Below are 24286 nucleotides of genomic sequence, written 5' to 3'. Positions count from 1 at the left end.
GGATTAATATTCATTTAGCGGAGAGGTGTAAGGTAAGACAACCTGCATGTTTTTATTTTTATTTTATTGTTTAATAGTTTATATTGTATAGCCCGTTTCGTTTGTGAGCACCGTTGCGAGTTGCGAGCTGCGAGCAGCATCAGTCTGCCTCAGCTTGTCAAAAATGTGTTTTTACTGTGGTGGTGATAGTAAACATTTAAACTAACATTGTGATATGCTTGAAGTGTTTTATATCTATAGATTTTATTTTAGGCAAGACAAGTCAAGTGTTTATTTGAGAGGCTAAATTTATCAAACGTGGTTAACTCACTGTCGGCCACTTGGTCGTTACTTTAAAAAACAAAAACTTTAATTTAACAAACAAAAAATGCTCCAAACATTTTTTCTAAATTAACTTAACCCCTTGCCTGCACCATCGAGTGTTTGTATTAGCTTCCTGTCGCGATATAATGGGGATTTCATTCATATGGGGATGTCAAAACATATATATTTAGCATTTCATATGGAGCTAATCGCTACACCTGCTAGCAGTTATAATGTAAACATCCATTATTGATATAAAATAGCCAAAATAACATGAAAAATCACACAACAACCTTATGCCATAGTTATCGTGTGTTTATTAGCTTCTTAGTTCACGCGTAGAAATGTAGAATTGGTTCGTTCTTCACAGAGACAGAATGAGGAAGTAAACAGACAGAAGAGCGTCATGCAGGGGGCAAGGTTGAGCAGGTAAGATGAGCTCTAGACAACGAATGAGCACATGATTACTCATATCTGACGCAAATCAGGAAGAGGAGAGACAGAGAGAGCTGGGTACATGTTTCAGCTGTATGGAGATCAGATAATTCAGTGAGAAATTAATAGAAATTATATTCTGTATGACAAAATATTTTGCAAACATGTGCACTTTTGAACTAAGAGCTGAACTGAAATCTATTATTTGCAGCCTGTGTGGACACAACGTAACCGCTGCAGACGAGAGAGAATTCATTTGCGTGTGATATTCCATTCAAAATATTGTTCATTACAGATTGGTTATTTTGCACTCCTGACATAAATTAGGAAATCAATGTCACTGCAATCCAGTTTTATCATAAACAGTGTTCAAATATTGAAGCTGTAGTCTTTAATCTGTCTAATGATACTGAGTTTGTCCAGATGAAGTTAGAGTGTGATGTTGTTATGAGCAGTGAATGTTGAGCAATAGTAATCTGGGGCCGTCTGCGATCTTTGACTGCAAATGAGCTAATAAAGAAACTAAATGAAATATATAACTACTTTGACATTACAAACAAAGCTGAACTATTTTTTATGGCTGCAACAATGTTTAATAGGAAAAAAAAAAAAAAAAACACGGGCTCCAGTCGGACTCGGGAGACTGGAGCATTTATGTGTCATGCTATCTAAGAGTCCTATTCATTTTAAATATTGTGGTTATCGCCATTACCGGTAAATTGCAACACCCCTACTTCAGAGGTTGCTAGAGGATGCGCTTTTCATGTACAGTCTGTTCCTTTCCTAGGTTTCCTTTTCTCGTCTGAGGGAGTGCGCATGGATCCCAACAAGGTTAAGGCTGTGGTAGATTGGCCAAGTCCAGATTCCCGTAAGGCCCTACAGAGGTTTCTGGGGTTTACCAATTTCTATCAGCATTTTATTCGCAACTTCAGCTCCTCAGACTGCCTTGACCTCCCCTAGAACGACGTTCAGGTGGTCTGATACAGCCGAAGCTGTATTCTCCAAACTGAAAAGCCGCTTTGTTTCGGCTCCCATCCTGAAAGCCCCTGATCCTTCACGTCAGTTTGTGGTGGAGGTTCTTTCTCAACACTCTTCCACAGCTGACAAGATGAACCCTTGTGTATTTTTCTCCCATCGTCTATCCCCCGCCGAACATTACTATGACATTGGTAACAGAGAGTTGTTGGCAGTCAAGTTAGCGTTGGAAGAAGATAATTAATCTCTTCTTTCAGCTGGATCATCTCACGACAGCGCTGACAAACTTGTTCAGTACTTTCGCTGCTCTATTGAAGTGATAACGAGTGCCAGGCAGTCGCTTACTCTATTTGAATACAAGCGCAACATCATGTGTACAGTAAAGGCTCTGTGGTGAAACTAGCTGAACCAGAGGGAATAGCTCCGACCATGTAAACTGAAGTTTTGTTTTTTCATGTAAACTTAAGTGTTGAGGTAAACTATAGACTTTAGAGTTTATATAATAAATGTTGAGAAATAATCGACTAATAGAGTATTAAAGGGGTCATGAACTAAGAAATCAACTTTCCCTTGAGCTTTTGATATATAAAAGGTCATGGTAATATAAGAATATCCTATAAGTTTCAGAGCTGAAAACTTCCTTGTTAGTCAAAGAAAAGCTTTTATTGACACCAGGCCCAGCAAACGATCGATTTCAGAATATCAATTCAGAAAAAGAACAACGCCTACTTCATCACTGCCTGTTTAGCCCTGCCCACCGATTCGCGCATGTAACATAGGCCAGAGGGGTTAAAGCAGTAAAGGATCGAGCTACAAAGCAATAAATATGCCGTTGAGGATTACAAAATATTGTGCAGTGACTGGGTTCAGTAAGTAACTGTGTTAATTATAATGCCTGGTCTGAAATGTGATGATTCATGTAGTCAGATGTTCTTTGTCTATGTGTCAGTAAATCAAACCAGTGACTAAACGTCAACTTGCGTTGTTGCGATCAAAGAAAGCTCCCTTTGCAAACATTGAAGCAGCACGTGCTGAATCTGTCAATCAAACAGAGAGAGTTTATAAGTGACGCGTTTATCAGTGACTCCCTTTTTATTCAACGAATCTCTTAAATATATCACGTTTGCACTGTTAGTGAAGATGAAAGAATTCGTTAGTGTACAGAAACTGAGTTGCAATGACGAGATCGCTGCTTTCATGCCAAGATCCTAATATAATGCCATAGATCTAAATATAATGCCATAGATCTAAATGTGATGCAACACTTTTCACGATTAGTTAACCATTAGGAGCTGTAATAGTAAAAACGAGCTAAGAGAGAGTAATACCATTTCAAATGGAAAGACGTTAGCCAATCACAGCAGTGGGAGTTTACACTGAAGTCTCACAGCAGACACGCCCCTTAAAAACGGAGTGTTCAGAGCAGAAGGCTAAAATCAGGGAAGGAAAAATGCCTTTAATTTATAAATTATGACAAACTTTAATGTAAAAAGCATTCTAACATTATAAGTGCACCCCAGGAAACATCATAAAACAATAAAACAATGCAGTTCAAGACCCCTTTAACACTATTTTAGTGCTGCAAGGATATCATCTCATCTGAGCTGCCTGTGGTCGGTCACCGCTCGTCAAAATATTTGAGATGACCAATCAAATTTAAGTAGGCGGGCTTTATGTCCACAGAAGGCTCACGCAACGCTTCAGGAAACAATGCGAGATGTAAGTAGCTAAACTAAACATTTCATATTTGACAGCTGTTTTAGGATAGAAAAGTTAAACAACCGACTAAAATAATCAGGCAAACTAATAACATTTTGTCTAATTTCACCATTTTGAATTAAAAAAGGATATTAACGAAACCGATTTCATCAGATTAGGCATAAGATAATGAATGTGAGTGTACACATATTGTGAATTAATTTATTAAACTTATTTACCTAGCGTTCATAGCCTTCAGGAGAGATTGCTCCTGCCTGATCAATTGCTCCTGATCGACTGCTCATGTCTCCTGTCTGCCTCCTGGTAATGTTTGTAGCTCTGTACAGTCTTGCTTTTGAATCTCTATTTTGATATATTTTCTTTGTTCTACTGCTAAATATAACTTACTCATCACCATGTATTGTTTAAATATTGCCTATCACGTTACATTTGACATCGCTAGCTTTTAATCTAAATCACCATCACACGTTAGCATTTCGCTAGCTTGTTAGCTTGTCATCTCTGCACCCGGGTCTCCTTTTTTCTGAGTTCATTAAACAACCGTGGTGAGTTGGATTAGTAAATAGTGTCCAGCAAACAACTGTGGTAAATTGGATTAATCAACAAACACGGTAATCCATGTAATCTCCTGTCATTGTCACTTGCACGGCATGCTGCTTGTTTAGTATAGGCTTCTCCGTTGGCGAACAGGGCTTCACATGTGATAAATGTAGGAGATAGTTAGGCTGACGGAGAAGATTTCAGAATTAGAAACACGCATCCATACTTTATCTGAGAGTAGTAAGGATGTAACAGCTTTAGACAATGATTTGGATGTGAATAGCTTAGTGAACTCTTCAGTATCTTCAGTATTACTCAGAAGTCTAGTTTCAAATATAATTCCTTCGAAGTTTTGGTGCTTTATGTAATGTTATGTAGTGTAAATGATAAATCCCGTTTAACATTTGTGTTAGCTACTGTATACAGGCCACCAGGGCATAATACATACTTTATCAAAGAATTTGCTAAATTTTCTATCAGAGTTAGTACTGGCCGTAGATAAAGTACTAATTGTTGGTGATTTTAATATCCATGTAGACAACGAAAAAGACGCATTGGGATTAGCATTTAAAGACATTCTAAACTCTATTGGAGTTAGGAAACACATGTTAGGACCCACTCATCGCCATAATCATACTTTAGACCTAATATTGTCACATGGAATAAATGTTGATTCCGTTGAAATTCTGCAGCAGAGCAATGATATCTCAGCTCATTACCTAGTATCATGTATACTTAATTTAGCTAAGGTTGCAAAGCCACCCCCTCGTTTCAAAAAACCCCCTCGTTTCTCCTCAGCATCCCAGATAGCTTAGAAGAACTCGATGTTGCAACAGAAACTATTGACTCTCTCTTTTCCAGTACTCTAGATACAGTTGCTCCCCTGCGCTTAAAGAAGATTAACCTCTTAACCTGCGCCCCTATTTTTGAGAATTTTTTGAAAACGACATACCCAAATGAAAATGTCTGCAGCTCTTAAACCCTATGGCCTATATTCATAAATCTGAGGCCAGTTGCATAAACTAAGCCATTATGTTAAGTGTCTTAAGATGTAGTATGAGCCACTAGCAGTTAGGCAAGTGGCATTTAGTCTTACTTTTCGTATAAAATTAGGCCAGTCTATGTTTTTATGTAACTGATTTAAAAAAGTTATGAACAGTCCTAAAGAAAAAAATGTCTGTCTAACTTGTAAGACTAGTCTTAACGGTTTATGCAACCGGCCCCTGGTCTTATTTTAAACTAGACACTTGAAATGTTGCTACCCAAGAGTCATAATAACTCAAAGTAATATGGGAACAGAGTAATATACATGTAAATATACATGTAAGTGACTCACTTCTTTTTTCTTTTTTTTTTACTTAGGGAAAAAAAAATATGAGAATTTAATGTTAAGAGCCTGAAAATAACTTAAATATAAAACGGAATGTCTAATCATGTCATGATTCAAATATGAGGATGATTCTCTCAGTAATGTAGCTTCTGTAAGCTTTTATGTCAAGAAAAGTCTAGGCGTCCTTTCAAAAAGGCCATTTATTTCAGAACATTTGCAATTGTAAAGAGTAGTTTTTCATTCAAATAAATCTGCAATAACCTGAAATAAACTGCTAATTATAATGGATAAACAGTTACTGAAAAACTAAAGCAACTATTTACAGAAATTAAGTGTAAAAGGTAAGTGTAAAAAACGAATTTAGTTGATAAGAAGTGTCAGTCAGAGTCTGCACACTCCACAGCAGTTTCTGCCAACACTGTCAGGCGCGTGCCGATGTTATGAAAGCCTAAGCACTAGTAGTATTCATGGTAGTATTCACCAAATCCTACTTGCATAAACTGCGCAAGATAATGCCTTTTGATTGGTTACTAAGTCCATCAATCAAACCTTTGTTGGAAAGGCATTGGCTAGGCACCGAGTGCCTTTATCCAACGAAAACCATGGGCGCAATGATTGACAGCTCACCAAGCCTGTAAGGCGTTCCTCTATATGATGCATCACAGGACAGACTCTGATTGAAGGAGAGAGACGAGGGAGGGTTTATATTACGGAGAAGAGACTATTCTTGCAGGGGGAGTTTGCCAGAAACGGATTAGAATCGATATTTAATTGAAAATGGACATGATTGATTACGCTAACTCAAAACTCTCTCGCAAACAACGGAGGATTTTTAGTTTTTCCCTATTTTTTAGTTGTTTTGGAATAAAAAGTGGGATGCATTTTGAAGAGTGGACCCTTACACAGAGATGTATTTATTGGATTCGTCCGATCTGATCTGAACGAAAGGAGATGAAAGATGAGTACCGCTAATATTATGCTAATGTTTAAATGGCCGGTTCTGTTAGCATTTAATTTAACTCTTTCCTCTCTGGTGTATTTATTGCAAAAACAAGTTCAGAACATGAATCTTGAGTGTTTTAGCTTTCAAATGATGCATAGTTTGTGATGGTTGATTGAAAATATTGTATAAAACAAAAGTAAATAAAAGTAGAGACACGCCCACTCACGTCAACCGCCCAGCCCACGATCCAGTGCATAGATAAGATGTTAAGGAAAATAGTCCAACGCCGTGGTACAACGAGCATACTTGGGCCCTTAAAAACAGCAGCCATAAAAATGGAGCGCAGCTGGAAGAAAACAAAACTAGAGATCTTTCGTAATTTGTGGAAAGAGCGCATGATCGCATACAGAAAACTGTTAGATCTGCTTATTTCTTGACTCTCTTGGAAGAAAACAAACACAACCCCAGGTATTTATTCGATGCAGTAGCTAAATTAACCAAAAATAAAGCTTCAACTTCTGATGTTTGTAAACAGCACAGCAGTAATGACTTTATGAACTTCTTTACATGTAAGATTGATAAAATTAGGAAGAAAATCTTAACCATGCAGCCGTCTACTACAGTATCACATCACACAAAGCATTGTAGTGTCACTGAGGAAAAATTACACTCATTCACTGCTATAGGAGAAAAGGAATTGGCTAAACTAATTAAATCATCAAAATCAACAACATGTATGCTCGACCCTGTACCGACTAGGCTATTAAAAGAGATGCTACCAGAGGTCATATATCCTCTTCTTAATATCATTAGTCATTAGGATATGTACCAAACACTTTTAAGTTGGCTATTATTAAACCACTTATTAAAAAAATGCAACTTGATCCTAGAGAATTAGTCAATTACAGGCCAATCTCAAATCTACCCTTTCTGTCAAAAATACTTGAAAAGGCAGTGTCTTCACAATTATGTTCCTTTTTAGAAAGAAATGGTATCTGTGAGGATTTCCAGTCAGGTTTTAGACCGTATCATAGTACTGAGAATGCTCTCATCAGAGTTACAAATGATTTACTCTTATCATCGGATCGTGGCTGTATCTCTCTATTAGTGTTACTCGATCTTAGCGCTGCATTCGATACTATCGACCACAACATTCTTTTGAATAGACTCGAAAATTATGTAGGCATTAGTGGAAATGCTTTGTCATGGTTTAAATCATACCTATGTGACCGTTATCAGTTTGTAGCAGTAAATGAAGAGATGTCACACCGATCACAAGTTCAGTATGGAGTACCCCAGGGCTCAGTGCTAGGACCGCTGCTTTTCACCCTGTACATGCTACCACTGGGAGATATCATTAGGAAGCATGGCGTTAGTTTTCATTGTTATGCTGACGATACTCAGCTCTATATTTCTTCACGCCCTGAAGAAACTTTACCAATTCACAAAATTAACGGAATGCATAGCTGATATAAAACATTGGATGACCAGTAATTTCCTGCAACTCAATTCAGAAAAAAATAATGTTTTAATTATTGGACAAAAAAACTCCACACTAACACTTGATGGCTGCTCTGTCAAATCTGTAATCTTTGATACCAATCTTTCGTTTGAAAGCCACGTTTCTAACATCTGTAAAATTGCATTCTACCATCTTAAAAATATATCTAAATTACAACACATGCTCTCAATGCAAAATGCTGAACAGTTAGTTCATGACCTCAAGGCTAGATTATTTCAATGCTGTACTGGGTGGTTGCCCTGCTCGCTTAATAAACAAACTCCAGCTTGTCCAAAACGCAGCAGTTCAAGTTCTTATTAGAACCAGGAAGTATGACCATATTAGCCCAGTTCTGTCAACACTGCATTGGCTCCCTATTAAACATTGCATACATTTTAAAATCTTGCTTATTACTTACAAGCACTAAATGGTTTAGCTCCTCAGTACTTGAGCGAGCTCTTAACACATTATACTCCATCAAGTCTATTGCGGTCTCAAAATTCTGGCCAGTTGATAATACCGAGAATATCGAAATCAACTGCAGGCGGTCGATCTTTTTCCTATTTAGAACCTAAACTCTGGAACAGTCTTCCTAACATTGTATGGGAAGCAGACACACTCTGTCAGTTTAAATCTAGACTAAAAACACATCTCTTTAATATGGCATACACATAAAACACTTTTTTAATTAAATTATTGTTAGGTTGCATTAACTAGGTCAGAAAAAGAAAGAGTGAAAGAGTGATGGAAATGAGGAGAGTGATAGAAATGAGAGAGTGATGAAATGAGGAGAGAGCAGTTATGACAGATAATCTACTGCCCACTAACATGGTTTTAAAAGCTTTTTATTATTCTTTTCTTTGCCTTCAAACATCTTAAAATGCACATATGTAGATCAGAGAAATCTACATTTTCATGGGGGACCATGCCCCCCAAAATAACTCCAATTTGGGACCTCACTGGTTTTAAAACTCCGTAAGGCAGTTGTATATGCTCAAAAGTTGTTGCTATTTCTGAAAACAAGAAAGTTGTTGCTATTTTGCTTTGACTTCCTATCTGGAGTTCATGCATTTATGCTGTTAATGTGTTGCAGCCAGGAATTTTTATATATAGGCCTTCTTAATATTAAAATTGAATATTCAGACAGTACATACTCATTGTATCTCTGTGCTTTGAAGATTTTGTTTTTTTTAAATAAAATTATTTCTGTGGTAGAAGACGTTGTGGCACCAAGATGGGGGCCCTTGGATTTGTTGTAGCCCCAGGGCCCTACGTGTTCATAATCCGGGTCTGGTTGCAGTAGAGTTAAAAGAACAAAACAAGTCACAGTACCAGTCAATATGGGAGCTATTTTGACTGGATGTGAGAATAGCCACAATATTTGGACCATCATACATTTTGGTGTGCTAAATTTGAGTCAGTTTTGGACTTCCCATTTTTAGGTTTGAATTTACATTGTGAAAAACAAAGTTGTGTTCCATATTGCTCAGCAGTTTTAACATAGTATCATCATCATATCAGTGTAGATGTAGATGGACCAAAATAAAACCATTAAAATATCAAGTAAATAAGTATTTGTGCCACAGTGACACTCTTGTCCCAAAAAAGTATTGCTATACCACAATACTCAATATGTTGTCCCACGGTGAGTTATTTTTCCCTGTTGCACCAACACAAAATGTTGAGGGTTCCCCCACCTGCCAAATCCCACTTTAACCACTGTATATATATATATATATATATATATATATATATATATATATATATATATATATATTATTTTTTTTTTTTTATATAAAGTGCATTTATTTAGCAAAATGTTCCTCTCTAGAGTTAGTTGTTTTTAGCTGACTAACAAGTTTTTAGACGTTTAATGAATATTTTCTCTGAGGTAAATGTAACAATATGTGATATTGTTCACAAGCTGTGTTATTGTCATCTTTCATTGGTTGAAACACTAAATGGTTACATGAGACATTATATGGGTTTCAGTAAGTTGTAATGTAATTTTTACTTTATGATGTTGATTAACGTTTATTTCATGTTGTAACTAGTAGTAAAGCGGAAGAGATGATCAGTTCACGTGCACTCTGTGCTGCTGCTTTGTCTAAACTGAGGCTACAGCTTCCAGTCCACCACATTAAAGAGCACCAAAGCAGAATTTATTGTATGAATTTCATAATAAAATTGCCAGAAAAACTGCCTGAAAGACATGGCTGCCCACCCCAACTCCCTCTAATTCCCCTACAACTGTCTAAAAGAAGCTCAAGAATGAAAATTAGCTTGTGAGATGCCAACAAGAAGAGGCTCACTGATTTAAAACTACTGAACAAAATCTCGGATCCAATTGAGGAAATCTTGTTAACTTGGCAAGGGTCTCGAAAAAGTATTGAGTATCGTTCAAAGATGAAAGTCTTCCATTAGGGGCATTTCAGGACAACCTAAAATCATTATCCATTTCAAAACATTTATCATATGTTCTGAAATCATGATCTTATTATTTCAAAATAAGTGAGATACTGTAGCAGTCAATCTTTTTTTCTACAATAAATGCATTTCACTTATTTTTACTCAAGGAAGAAAGAAAAAGAACTTCGCTGTGAGTGTATTGGGTTCTTCACCTGACGAAGTTGCACTTTTAAAGTGTGTCTCAACTTAAGCCTTTCACATAAATACTCCAGGTGTTCTGAGTTTCAGCTTATAAAGCCCACCAAGCAGTGATACCCCATCATGCGGGTTTATTGTTTAACTAGGCCGCATGAAAGAGTAGAAATTAAGATAGAACAGAACAAAATTATTTTTGCGGATCACATTATCAGTAGCTGATTTTGACAACTAAATGGAAGCGGAGCATCCTACATGAAGTCTCTCGCCATATGTCACAGCCAATAAAGGCAGATTAAAAACAAGAGAGACATTGATTTTTCCTAAATTATTGAGTTGTTTAATAATGACAACTAATAATGCAACTCACTGATTACAATGTAAAATGATGATGATAATAATAATGTTCTTTGCACTGAAATAACTTTGTGTTATGGTAATGATGGCAGTCATTCTTAATTTTAAATGAATACATGTTTTTAGGGAAAAGTGCAGAGTGAAAATTGTATACGTTATCAAAAAATATAATCTGCAAGAAATTCTGGCAAAAACAATTACACAATCCTTAAAATTATGAAAACAAATATATATATATATAAATGTTTTATTATTATTATTATTATTATTATTATTTCTAGAATGATTTCTAAATCGTTTCTATGATTTTCTTCTCCAAAACTTTTTATTTTAATGAAAATTACTAAACATACTTGGGTGCTGAAAAGCAGTGATAACCCATCATGCGGGTTTATTGTTTAACAATGCCGCATGAAAGAGTAGAAATTAAGATAGAACTGAACAAAATTATTTTTGCGGATCACATTATCAGTAGCTGATTTTGACAACTAAATGGAAGTGGAGCATCCTACATGAAGTCTCTCGCCATATGTCACAGCCAATAAAGGCAGATTAAAAACAAAAGAGACATTTGATTTTTCCTAAATTATTGAGTTGTTTAATAATGACAACTAATAATGCAACTCACTGATTACAATGTAAAATGATGATGATAATAATAATGTTCTTTGCACTGAAATAACTTTGTGTTATGGTAATGATGGCAGTCAATCTTAATTTTAAATGAATACATGTTTTTAGGGAAAAGTGCAGAGTGAAAATGTTATACATTATCAAAAGATATTATAATCTGCAAGAAATTCTGGCAAAAACAATTACACAATCCTTAAAATTATGAAAACTAATATATATATATATATATATATAGAAGGGATGCAACAATACAGATAGTCCACGGTTCAATACATACCTCGGTTTTTACCCACGGTTTTCGGTTCGGTTCAGTTCTGATGGCTTGTCACATACATTTTTTGTTATTCTATTCTTAGGCGACAGGAACCACATGAGGTTAAAGAGAAAAAAGACTATTTTTTTATTGCAATACTATTTCTTTATTTTACTTAAAAGAATTGAAAAACCTTACTTAAACTTAAAACTTTACTTAAAAAAAAAAACCTTGTACACATTCCTAGTGTATTGGATAATATAAAATAAATATATATAAAGATTTACACTGGCAGCTAAGAGCTGTACAGCAGCATTTAAGTATGAAATTGCATGAATAAATGTAAAAATAAAACACTACATAGACTTATACATTGATTCTTAGCTACTGTATTAGTTTTTCAGTCAAGAGCAGTGAGAGATTTTCTCTGTCTTTTGTTGTTGTATTAACATTAAAGGGATATTTCACTCAAAACTGAAAATTATGTCATCGAGAAATGAATACAGGTTTGAAACAATATTAGAGTGAGTAAATAATGACATAATTTTATAGGTGAACTGTCCCTTTAAGGACAGCGTGTTCACTGGCTGCGCTGCTGTCAGTTTAAGACCTCTACACATCTCATATACAGACACGATTGCGATTTTACTTTCACTTTAGACATAATCGACTGTGTTTATGTTAACCATGTGTGTATTTGACAGTATTAACGCAGTAAGACGACTACTTAGTTCAGTATCCACGTGTTTGACAGGCTTTTAGTGCGCGCGCTCTGAAAAGCGCATGTTAAAACCGTGCACGCGAATGAAACCGGCAAGGCTTTAAAACGCATGCAAATAATGAACTTTCGTGATTGTGAATAACTATAGTGTTCCGTGAGTATAACTCTACCACTAACGTGTGATGTGAATGTATGTCGCGTTGTTCAATATTGGGATAGAGGCAAATTATAGAATTTGTAGAAAAATAATTAATTAAATGCGAAACCGAAAAAAGTGCTCGGGTAATGTAAATAACCCTTGTTCCCTGAGAAGGGGAACGAGCACTGCATCGAGACGACGCTTTGGGGATACTCCCTTAGCACTAGCGAATCTGAAGTCAGAATGACAACTAGGCCAATCCGATTGGCGTGCGTGATGACGTAACTGTGACGGCATACCCGGAAGTATAAAAGGGGAGCTGGAACGTAATGTCGGCAGTAATTGCTCTGAAGCAGGCGCTCCAGGCGCGCCGAGGTGTGGCGTCGGGATGCAGTGCTCGTTCTCCTTCTCAGGGAACAAGGGTTATATACATAACCCGAGCGGTTCCCTTTCGAGGTAACTCGCACTGCATCGAGACAACGCTTTGGGGAACGAGTCCCCACTAGGCCACACCGAGGGTAGCGCCTGCCCTAGTGTGAAGCCGGAGACCGGGCACAGCTAGGACTGGAGCACCCCAGCACCAGGCGTTGTAGGGAGATCCAGGCTAAAGAACCTGATAAAGGTGTGTGGGGTAGCCCACCCGGCCGCCTCGCAGATATCCTGCAAGGGGACCCCAGAAAGAAGGGCCACCGAAGAGGCCATGCCTCTGGTGGAATGAGCCCTCACGGCCACAGGTGAAGGCGCCCCTGGTAGGCTAGGTAATTGCCTGTACAATCCAATTACTGATTGTCTGAGTAGACGCAGGCAATCCCTTCTTGGGTGAGCCAAAACACACCAAAAGTTGTTGCGATCTCCTCCACTGTGCAGACTTCGCCAAATAAACTCTGAGAGCCCTAACCGGGCAGAGTAGGTGAAGCCTCCCCTCTTCCGCCGTCACGTGAGGCGGAGGATGGAATGCCTGCAGAACCAATGACCTGACCACCCTTGATTGCCTTAGGCACGTAGCCCGGCCTAGGGTGTAAGATGGCTTTTACTCCTCCTGGGGCAAACTCCAGGCAGGTTGGAGTTACCGCCAAGGCCTGGAGATCTCCCACTCTCCTGAGAGAGGTAATGGCGAGGAGAAAAGTCACCTTAATGGTGTACTCACACTAGGCACGATTGCCTTGTACCGTGCCCGAGCGCGATTGTCCCCCCTCCCCACTCCCCCGCTGGCCTGCACTCACATTGCACTTAACGTACCGGGCCGGAGCACGCTCAAGTCATTCACGATGCAACTTTTTGTTTTGAAGAAGACAGGAAGAAAAGCGCTTTCGCTAATAGACTGCCTAATACATTTATAATTTATGCCGCGTAGCGATTTTCACTTGATTGCACTGCACATATCAGAAGATTATTACGGAGGCAGCTGACTTTGACGGAGGAATTTGCAGCTTTACCCGCAAACTTCAATTCATGTTCATCAATAAGGTGAGAACCAGAACCATTATAAACCTAAATATAATTGAATTAATTGAAAAGTGTATCCAAGTAGTAATAGTTTGGTGTTTGCTGTTGTAATGTTGATAGTAGCGCGCAGCTGTTCCGTGCTCCAGCACGGTTAGCGCTCACACTGCATGCGAACCGCGCCCGAGTCCAACTGAACCGTGCTCTGGCCCACCTCTTCCAAGCGGGCCAGGGCCGGCTAATCGAGCCGCGCCCGAGCACAGTTCGGATCACTCACACTAGTCAAACGAACCGCGCTTTGGTGGTCAAACGCACTCGGGCACGGTTCAAACTGGCTAGTGTGAGTACACCCTAAGGGTCAGGTTCTTTGGTTCAGCTGACTCCAATGGCTCGAAGGGGGCCTCAGCCAAGCCTTCGAGAACCACTGCCAGGTCCCAGGTTGGAACTCTGGAACGAGCCGCAGGCCTCATCCTCCGAGCCCCACGGAGGAATTGTACAACCAGCTGGTGCCTACCCAGAGGCCCATCACCCATAGGAGTGTGGAAAGCCGCAATGGCAGCCACGTACACCTTGAGTGTGGACGGGTAAGCCCTGCAGAGAAGCGATCTTGGAGGAACTCCAGCACTGAAGCCACTGGGCAGTTAACTGGGTCCACCTCACGCTCCCTGCACCAAGTGGAAAATACATTCCACTTGAGGCTGTACAGTCTCCTCGTAGACGGAGCCCTGGAACTGAGTAAGGTCTCTATCACCTCTGCCGATAGGCCAGCCTCTAGGTACCTGGTCCCCCAGGGGCCAGACCCACAGGTTCCAAATCTCCGGGCGGGGGTAAAATATTGTACCCGCCGCGTGAGATAGGAGATCCCTCAGAGGAATCTCCCACGGCTGACCTGCTAGCAGAGCTATGATATCCGAGAACCAGACTCGAGTCGGCCAACGGGGTGCTACCAGAAGTAGACTGACCCCCTGTCGCCTGACCCTCTCCAGGACTCCCGGGAGCAGAGCAATCGGGGGAAATGCGTACAGACGCAGCCTCGGCCACGTCTGAACCATGGCATCCAACCCCAGCGCTGGATGCGTGAGGGAAAACCACAGTGTGCAGTGGGACGTCTCTCGAGACGCAAATAATCCACTTCCACTGGGCCAAACCTCTTGCATATGGCCTCCACCACCTCTGGGTGGAGTCGCCACTCCCCGGGCCTCAGCCCCTGCCTCGACAGGATGTCTGCTCCCTGATTTTGGACCCCCGGGACATACATTGCCCTGATGGACAACAGTTTCCCTTGGGACCACAGGAGGATTTGATGCGCCAGTCTGCAAAGAGGGCGCGACCTCAAACCCCCCTGCCGTGCCCCAACCAGTGAGGGAGGCGTCTGTTGAAACAGATTCCCGGCAACAGAACGCTCCCAACACTGGCCCTTGGGACAGAAACCAAGGTTTCTTCCAAATGACTAGGGAACGAAGGCATCTGCGCGTTACCCTGATCATACAGAATGGTTTTCCCCTCGAGGAAAACCCCTTGATTCCCAGCCACCACTGTAAGGGTCTCATGCAGCAGGCCAAGAGATCTTCTGTTGGACGCAGCCGCAATGAGCCCCAGCAGTCCTTAAACTGCTTCACAGTGATGCTGTGGCCTAGCTTCATTTTAGAGACCACCGCCCGTATGGACTCGATACGTTCGGGAGACAATTGTGCCCACAACGTAGAGAATCCCATACGACTCCCAGGAACACAGTTCTCTGAGAAGGCGTCAACACGCTACTGCCTCGGCGGATGCGGGACCGATCCACGGGGCTCACGAGGCTGGCCGGTCTATCGAACACGGCCAGCCGAGAGCGGAGCAGCCTGAGTGTCAGCTTTCACCCAGACACTGCACACACAGCAGGTGTGCATCCGAGCCCAACATGTAACAGGGACATGGATGCACACACTGCTTAAACTCTCTTATCTTCATCATTCACACACTTTTGCTTTCACTCTGACAGAACAACAGTAAATAGACAGACAATTGTTTTCAACAGAGAGCGCTATGCTGAAGAGCATTAACTGCCAACATTACGTTCCAGCTCCCCTTTTATACTTCTGGGTATGCCGTCACAGTTACGTCATCACGCACGCCAATCGGATTGGCCTAGTTGTCATTCTGACTTCAGATTCGCTAGTGCTAAGGGAGTATCCCCAAAGTGTCGTCTCAATGCATTGCGAGTTCCCTCGAAAGGGAACCGCAATTCTAGCCTGGATGCCAGCCGAACTTAGCCCCGCCCACAACATTTTTACTCGGGCAGTTCGGTCTGGAATTGATCGGTAGAGAAGTAATTATGCCCGAACAGAAATTGTTCGGACCAATGAAATTGCCAGGGCGGGCTTTAGACGATGATGGACAGATGATAAACACTAACGTAATCATCCACGTCATCAAAAGCCGCTTGGGTTGAATTTGTTCTAATCCTAAACGGAGAACTTGTTCGTATATGCATTCACCTTTACTATTTCTCTCAGAAATGATGATCGTGTTGGTAAGTACTCTGTGTATCCTTAAATTCTTTTTTTACAACACCGGCAAAGATCGTTTACACTAATCTTGTTCCTCTAACGTAAGGCTACTTATTCCAGCGTGCGTGCAGTGTAACGTATAGGGTTGCCAAGTTTTTACAACAAAACCCGCCCAATTGCTAACGTTCCTCAAAACTAGCCAAAAACAAGCCCAATAGCTTTCCTGGGGGGGTTCTCCGGGGGAAAAAAAGGCATTTGGGGGGTAAAATATGTGTTATTTTGGCAGGGCTGGCAGCTAAAAAATCGCATTCCTGGGTTTGTATATCACATAATTGGGGTCGCTTCAACCCGCTTCAATCAATATATATATATATATATATATATATATATATATATATATATATATATATATATATGTATATGTATATGTATATGTATATGTATATATATGTATATATATATATATATATATATATATATATATATATATATAAATGTTTTATTATTATTATTATTAATATTATTTATAGAATGTTTTATTATTATTTTTATTTTTATTATTTTTTAGTTTTATTATTATTTTATTTATTATTATTTTATTTAGTTTTATTATTATTATTGTTTTATTATTATTATTATTATTAATATTATTTATAGAATGATTTCTAAATCGTTTCTATGATTTTCTTCTCCAAAACGTTTTTTTTTTTTATTAAAATTACTAAACATACTTGGGTGCTGAAAAGCTTTCCTAATCTGCTTCAACAGATGCATTACATCAACAGTGCATTACTACAGTTAGCACTGTTACAGGATCAAATATGCTATATAATAATAATAATAATAATAATAATAATAATAATAATAATAATAATAATAATAATAATAATAATAATAATAATAAATACATTTTATTTGTAACGCACTTTACATTAAAAAAAATCTCAAAGTGCTACAGATTTTTTTTTAAAATTGCATTAAAGTTAATGATAAATGAAAACCCTGTGGTACGAAACTTAAATGATTGTTTAGTTTCAAATGTACAGAACCACATTAGATGTAATCACAGCTTACATAAACTGATCTGAATAGCATATGAGGCATTGAGATTAATAATAAATTTATGCCATTTATGCAAAGTCAATATCAAAGACAAACACACCTTGCTTCTCTCGTTCTCTGATCTCTGCAGTCTGTTTCTGAAGGCCTCATCATCCTCCGGGCTTTGGGTGTCATGTCTTCTCAAAGCCTTTGAGTACAGAGCCGACATGGAGAGAAAAAGAACAAAAAGATTAGCAGCCTTTCTGTTAACTTCCACTAGTTGTGTGTGTGTGTGTGTGTGTGTGTGTGTGTGTGTGTGTGTGTGTGTGTGTGTGTGTGTGTGTGTGTGTGTGTGTGTGTGTGTGTGTGTGTGTGTGTGTGTGTGTGTGTGTGTGTGTGTGTGTGTGTGTGTGTGTGTGTGTGTGTGTGTGTGTGTGTGTGTGTGTGTGTGGGCATGTTTTTGTGAAATATCAGGACACAAATGTGTATAATGACATGGGTATGACATAGGTATTACAAAAAGAGGGTGAAATATGAGGACGTTCCCCATGTCCTCACTTTTCAAAATACTTATAAATCATACAGAATGAGGTTTTCACAGAAAGTAAACTGCAGTCTCCTGTGAGGGGTAGGTTTAGGGGCAGGGGCAGTGTAAGGGGATAGAAAATACGGTTTGTACGGTATAAAAACCATTACGCCTATGGAATGTCCTCACATTTCACAAAAACAAACAGTGTGTGTGTGTGTGTGTGTGTGTGTGTGTGTGTGTGTGTGTGTGTGTGTGTGTGTGTGTGTGTGTGTGTGTGTGTGTGTGTGTGTGTGTGTGTGTGTGTGTGTGTGTGTGTGTGTGTGTGTGTGTGTGTGTGTGTGTGGATGGATGGATGGATGGATGGATGGATGGGTGGAATACAATTTTGACATTGGCAGCAGGTTTGCATTTTTGTATTTTTGCAGGTATGTGTCACAAACACAGACTCGCTTGTAAATTGCTTTTTTAAGAAAGTATTTACAAAGAATATGACTGTAATGTGCATATGAAAGTAAAAGTTATACAGAAATAAAAGGCAAGTAGGGTTTTGTTTATTATTGGGCATCTTACTATATGCAAGCGTATAACATAATAAAGCTTTCAATAGAATACAAATCGTCAACATTTCTTAAAAAAATCCCAATGCTACTGGGTTTTGTCAAAAGATGTCACTCAAGACCTCTAAGTTATTCTGTTCTCTAGATATAGCTCACTTTCACACGTTTTATAGTTCACCAAGCAAAAATCACAAGTCTGATTGCTTAGAAAAGTAATTTTTAAAAAAACGAATTCATGTCTAGAGCACAAACAGTGTAGGCACCACTCTATCAATGCTAAACCGCTTATACTGTACGTTGACTGACAGCAATAAAAGCCATGGGATTTATTCCAAAGTCCTAACCATAAGCAGTTGTTAAATGATGCTTGCCTTAGAAAGCACCACTAATTAGTATTCAGTAGACCGCTGAGTAATTGCATGTAAAGAAGATGTAAACTACTAGACTGAGTTTAAAAAACAAAAGGGAGAACAAAATTATACTGTAGTCAATTTAATTCACTTTTGCAGATTTAAGAGTAAAATCCTTTGTGTTGCAACAGTAACTCACATACATTATGTGCCACATGGCATTTAATGTGAAAACCCAGCATGTATGATTCCAGCATGCATTTGGAGATGAATCATCTGCATGCCAGCATGCATATCACCAGCAAGCATATGCACATGAATTTGCTATATGTATTCATGTACAAAACAGTAGGAAATCGATTTATCATCAGAAATGATATGCACAAACATTAAAGTAAGAGAGATGCATGGTTACAGAAGGGGAAACATAATTAATATGATTAATTGTATCATAGACAGACCCCAACTTCCATTTTATTACATTAAGGTGCCACCTAGCCACAGGCAATGCAACTGATTCCATTAGGTATGCGTTTTGAGGAAGGATTTCATAGTCTAAAATCACTTTGTGAAATGCTATGATGACATCATTCACCACTCTAACAGTGGTCTAGATCATATGGGTGTGCAAAAGAGCGAAACAATGTTTTTCTCAACAGCTCTTTGGTGACTAAGCATTTGTTTATCTGTCCTGATTTGCTTGTCTTGTTTGTTTCTCGTAATTTCGAAACAAACGCATTATTTCCCAAGGCCTAAGGCACACCGCCTTTTCATTAGCAAACTGCAGTGGAGATGCAAATGAGGCTCCATTCATCAGTCACCTCTCAGATATGTAGGGCAATTGTTAATGGAAGCTAAACACAGGCATATACTGTCCCCTGCTGGTAGGAGCACAGCATGAACCTCCTCTGAAGTTTCTGCCAGATCACTGGTTCTCTAACACTGACCTCCCCCTGTTATCAAACCTCATAATTTTAATATTTACCTCATATTTAAGTCTGTAAAGTTTGAAACAACACTGAAGTTCCTTATTGCGCTGACCACCAGAAGCTAGTTATTTTAGTCTATAAAGTTTTAAATATGGATATTTTCCTTATACAAACACAGCACTTTGCTTCAGAAGGCCTTTATTAACCCCCCGAAGCCGTGTGGAGCAGTTATATTATGGATAGATGTACTTTTATGGACTTCAAAAACGACAACCATTCACTGCCATTATAAAGCTTTGAAGAGCCAGGACGTTTTTAATACAACATATTTAATATAAATTTTATCCGTCTGAAAGAAGAATGTCATATACACCTAGGATGACTTGAGGGTGAGTAAATCATGGTCTAATTTTCATTTTTGGGTGAACTAACCTTTTATAGGCTTTCATGCAACCAGGCTCAGACCTCAATGATCAATGACCTTATCAAAAACTAACTTCAGCTGCATGTTCGTTTCAAATGATGGGATTCTTCTCTAAGACTTCTGAGAGTGCCAGGTTCTACACCGAGCCAGGAATAGCACAAAGTTTAGTGAACATTCACACATATTATTGTTAGTGATTATCAAAATAATAGCGTCTATTCTGCTTTTTCCTTATTACCTCCTTATTAGATGAACAAGTTTCTGATCACTCGACAAAAATCGTTGACTTATATGGATGGTCATATATTAATGTAAATGTGAAACTTGTGTAATTTCAGATCAAGTTCTTGGCTTCATTAAAATATCTTTTTGGACTGGGGAGGGAGTTTTGAGTTCTGAAAGTTACAGTATGTTTTCATAGTGCATCAACATTATTTAGCCCAGAATATCAAGGAAAAGGAGATGTATGATGATATGGCCCCTTTAAAACATTGGCAAATGAATAACACTATGTGAAAATAGCCGAAGATAAAACGTAGTTCCACAGAAAGTTTTTTTATTACACCATCCAGCCGTTCTCCCGCGATAACAACCACAAGAAGAAAAACAACAAGTCACACCGACTCACGCGATAATCCATTCTTGTAGACTCTCGCGATAATACATTCACTTGCACATGAAGTTAACAATCTCCCTCTCTTCTTTAAATAAAAAAAAATGAACGGGTGACTTTGACATATTAAACACCGTCACCAAATACAAAACAGTTTTCAGAACACAGTAACATTTAAGTAAGCTTGAGTATTTAAACAAAAAAACTGTACCAAGATAAATGCTCAATAGTCCTGATATTACAGTTTCCATACACCCTCATACAGCGCTTTAAGAAGCATAAGTGAGGAAGCACCTTTCTTCGTCAAACAGTCAGCAAGTTGTGACTTGCCTTCTGACCAGCACACTTCTTTGATTTTGTTAGCATGTAGGAGCTCTTTGACACCGCTTATTTCTAATCTTAGTCTCTTCTCTGTGACCTGTTTTGTAGACTTAAGTGCGTCAAACAGGGAATGGTTATCAGTAACACAAATAAGGGGGAGAGCATTAAGATCAGCTTTACCAGTGGTAAGCTCAGAGTAGAGCATAGCCAAGAACATAGCATTGTCAATACCATCTGACATGGCAAGGGTTTCTGCTGCCAGCGTGCTTCTTACCACACGTCTGATTTTCTTAGATTGCCAAAACAGAGGAGAGAATTTTCCTGTTTTTGCCATGAGAGCAATTAAAGCCCCTCCCTGTGTACCTCCATCTGGAAGATTGCCCAGTGAAGAATCACTGAAGACCACCAAACCCAAATCATCACTGTTGCCCAAGTGTTGAAACTTAAGTGTGACCTTCTCTGACTTAAGTTTACGGATCACTTTGTTCACTTCATGTATGGACTGAACAGTAGCATTCTTAATGTTGGATGCTAGGCTACATGTGTCAAACATTACATCTGGTCTTGTCTGTTTAGCAACCCACAGAATTTGTCCTATTTTGGACCTGAGTTGTTCTCTTTCTTTCTCGTTTAGTGGAGCCTCTCTCTGTACAGCACGTGCTGCCTGTAAGTGAACTGGTTGTAGGTTTTCAATGTAACTGTGCTGATGCACCTGCACTACACCACCCACAGTTGCAACGTCCATCCCCACGTATGAAAAACTGTCATGCCCTTCACGACCCACGTGAAATGAAGATTTAAGTACAGGGATGACATTAGTTACAAAGTGCTCTGAACCTGCCCAAAAAAAATCATCCACATGGCATGCCAGTACTCCTGTTACCTCAGACTGCTCATTCTGCCAATAAAACACTGCAGGATCAACCCGTGACATTTTACCACCACTGTTCAGCATGAGTTCTTTGACCTTGTTGTACCAGTAGAGGGAAGCGTCTGCAAGTCCATACACACATTTCTTTAGTTTCCACAATGCATTGTTTACACCTGCTTCTGGTGGAGGACGAATGTAAATGTCTCTTGAGAGTTCCATTCCCTGCAAAAAGGCAGACTTAATATCCATAGAATTTACTTTCCACTTGTTTTGACAAATAACAGCTAACAGCAGCCTAAGTGACTCTGATGCACATGTGGGAGAATCTTTTTGTAATTCATGAATATTGACTTCTTCAAATCCTCTCGCCACAAGGCGAGCTTTGGGAACAATACCATTAGAAGTCTCCTTCAACGTACAGACCCATCTAGTAGAAATACATTTCTGACCCCTGTCAGTGACCTCTTCGTAAACATCATTCATTTGCCAGTTTTCAATCTCTTGCTGTTTAGCAAGATCAAAAGAGATGTCTTTGGTAATGAGTACATCAGCATCGGTGTCATCACATTCAGTGAGAAGATCATCAACTTGTGACATGTCTAAAGCTTCCTTTTGACCTTCGCTGCTATTTGGTTCAAGATACTGCACATTGTACCAGTTTTTATATTGCCCTTTTGCTTTTCCTGCTCTGCCTAAAACTCTGGCAGTGTGCTTAATACCATCATCTCTGTTTGTAAACGTCACTGTCTGACCTGTTCTCAGTTTGACACCAGTGGAAGCCACTGTATTAGTAGCATCACTCTCTGTCTCATTAGTTTGTCTCACTGTCTTCTCTATCATCTGTTTCTGTGTTTTCAGGGATTTGCACGTCTCCATTAACACTCATTTCATCATCTGAATTCTCTGACACATCAGTGTGCATTACATTTGCCTTTTCTTTACTATTTTCAGGAATATCAGGTAGTACAGGTTTATCCTCATCCTGTGCATTGACTTTATTCAGCCTGGACTGGTGTACTCTGACAAGAATCCCACCATGTCTGATAAACACTACAGAGCCATCCTGACCGATAACAACAGCAGGGCCTTTCCACTCTGTACTGTCTGCTCGTTTGTAGTACACTCTGTCTCCTGTCTCATACTTTTCATCTGTAGGCCTGACCTGCTTTCGTAAAGCTCTTCTTATTCTTTCTGAGCATTCCACCTCTGTGAAAGCTCTTCTGGAAGCATGCAATGCTGCTAGATGCTGTCCTACTCTAGTACTCATAGAAGTGCTCTCTAGAGCAGGCAGTTTATCAACCAAAACTGAGGGAAGATTAGGACTGTGACCAAACACAAGCTGGTGTGGACTATAACCATGCACATTGATCATACTGTTTTTGGCCATTAGAGCCCAGTCTAGAGCAGTCTGCCAGCCACACCCGTTTTCTCTTTTCACCTTCAGGAGGATCTCAGTCAGTGTCATGTTGTGTCTCTCCAGCAGCCCGTTGCTCCAAGGACTGTATCCCGCTGTAGTCTTCATCTCAGTGTTGAATTTTTCTGCCATCTCTCTCATCTCCTCGTTGTTGAACTCGCCACCGTTGTCTGTGTATATTCGTTTGGGGGCACCATGAACACTTATCCACGAGTGAATGAAGGAGTTAACGATCTCCGAGGCTTTCTTTGTTCTCACTATGTTTCCAGCACTGAAGCGTGTGAAGTGGTCGATGATGTGGAGGTACCATACGCCAGGTTCCAGCTCATGTAGATCCATTGCCACCGTCTCATTGTACTCTGAGGCTAAAGGCAAACCAACAGCAGGCCTGGGCTTGGTCCTGCTATATCTTTGACATACCTCACAGTCACGGATGATCTCTTGCAGAATAACTGGACAGTCTTTGTCAGTATTTCCAGAGCTGAGGATGAGCCTCTGCAGCCGGTCTGCGGAGGCGTGGCCAAACTGCTTATGGAGCTTCAGGAGAACTTTACGCTTCTCTTTTGTAGACATCTCTGCTGTGGATTTCACGGATTTCAAGGATTTCACTTTCATTGGTGTTCGCTTCAGTATTATCATCTCTAATGTCAACACAATAGTGTCCCGAACTAGTGAGCTCAAGAGGCACTGGTTGCTTGAACATGACAACTCTGTCATTCTCCATGTCTAAAACAGTTCCTGCTCTCTTTAGAGACATTTTGTTCAGCAGTAAAGGAATATCAGCAGGAACAACTTCCGTTTCAATGTGACATTTTGTTTGTCCGATCTTAGCAGGAAGCTTCACCTTTT

At 39.5% G+C, this 24286-nt stretch overlaps 1 protein-coding gene across 1 annotated transcript in view; it reads right to left on the bottom strand.

The window, feature by feature from the left end:
* Positions 1-24286, bottom strand: part of cep128 (centrosomal protein 128) — a 204356-nt gene that overhangs the window by 118853 nt on the left and 61217 nt on the right. Inside the window, exon 9 of the mRNA XM_079831673.1 lies at positions 17551-17637. Coding sequence (XP_079687799.1) covers positions 17551-17637 — 87 coding nt within the window. The remainder of the gene's footprint in view (positions 1-17550; positions 17638-24286) is intronic.

Source organism: Gobio gobio, assembly GCF_949357685.1.
Source record: "Gobio gobio genome assembly, chromosome: 12".
NCBI lineage: Eukaryota > Metazoa > Chordata > Actinopteri > Cypriniformes > Gobionidae > Gobio > Gobio gobio.
This window is presented reverse-complemented; position numbering and strand designations above follow the sequence as displayed.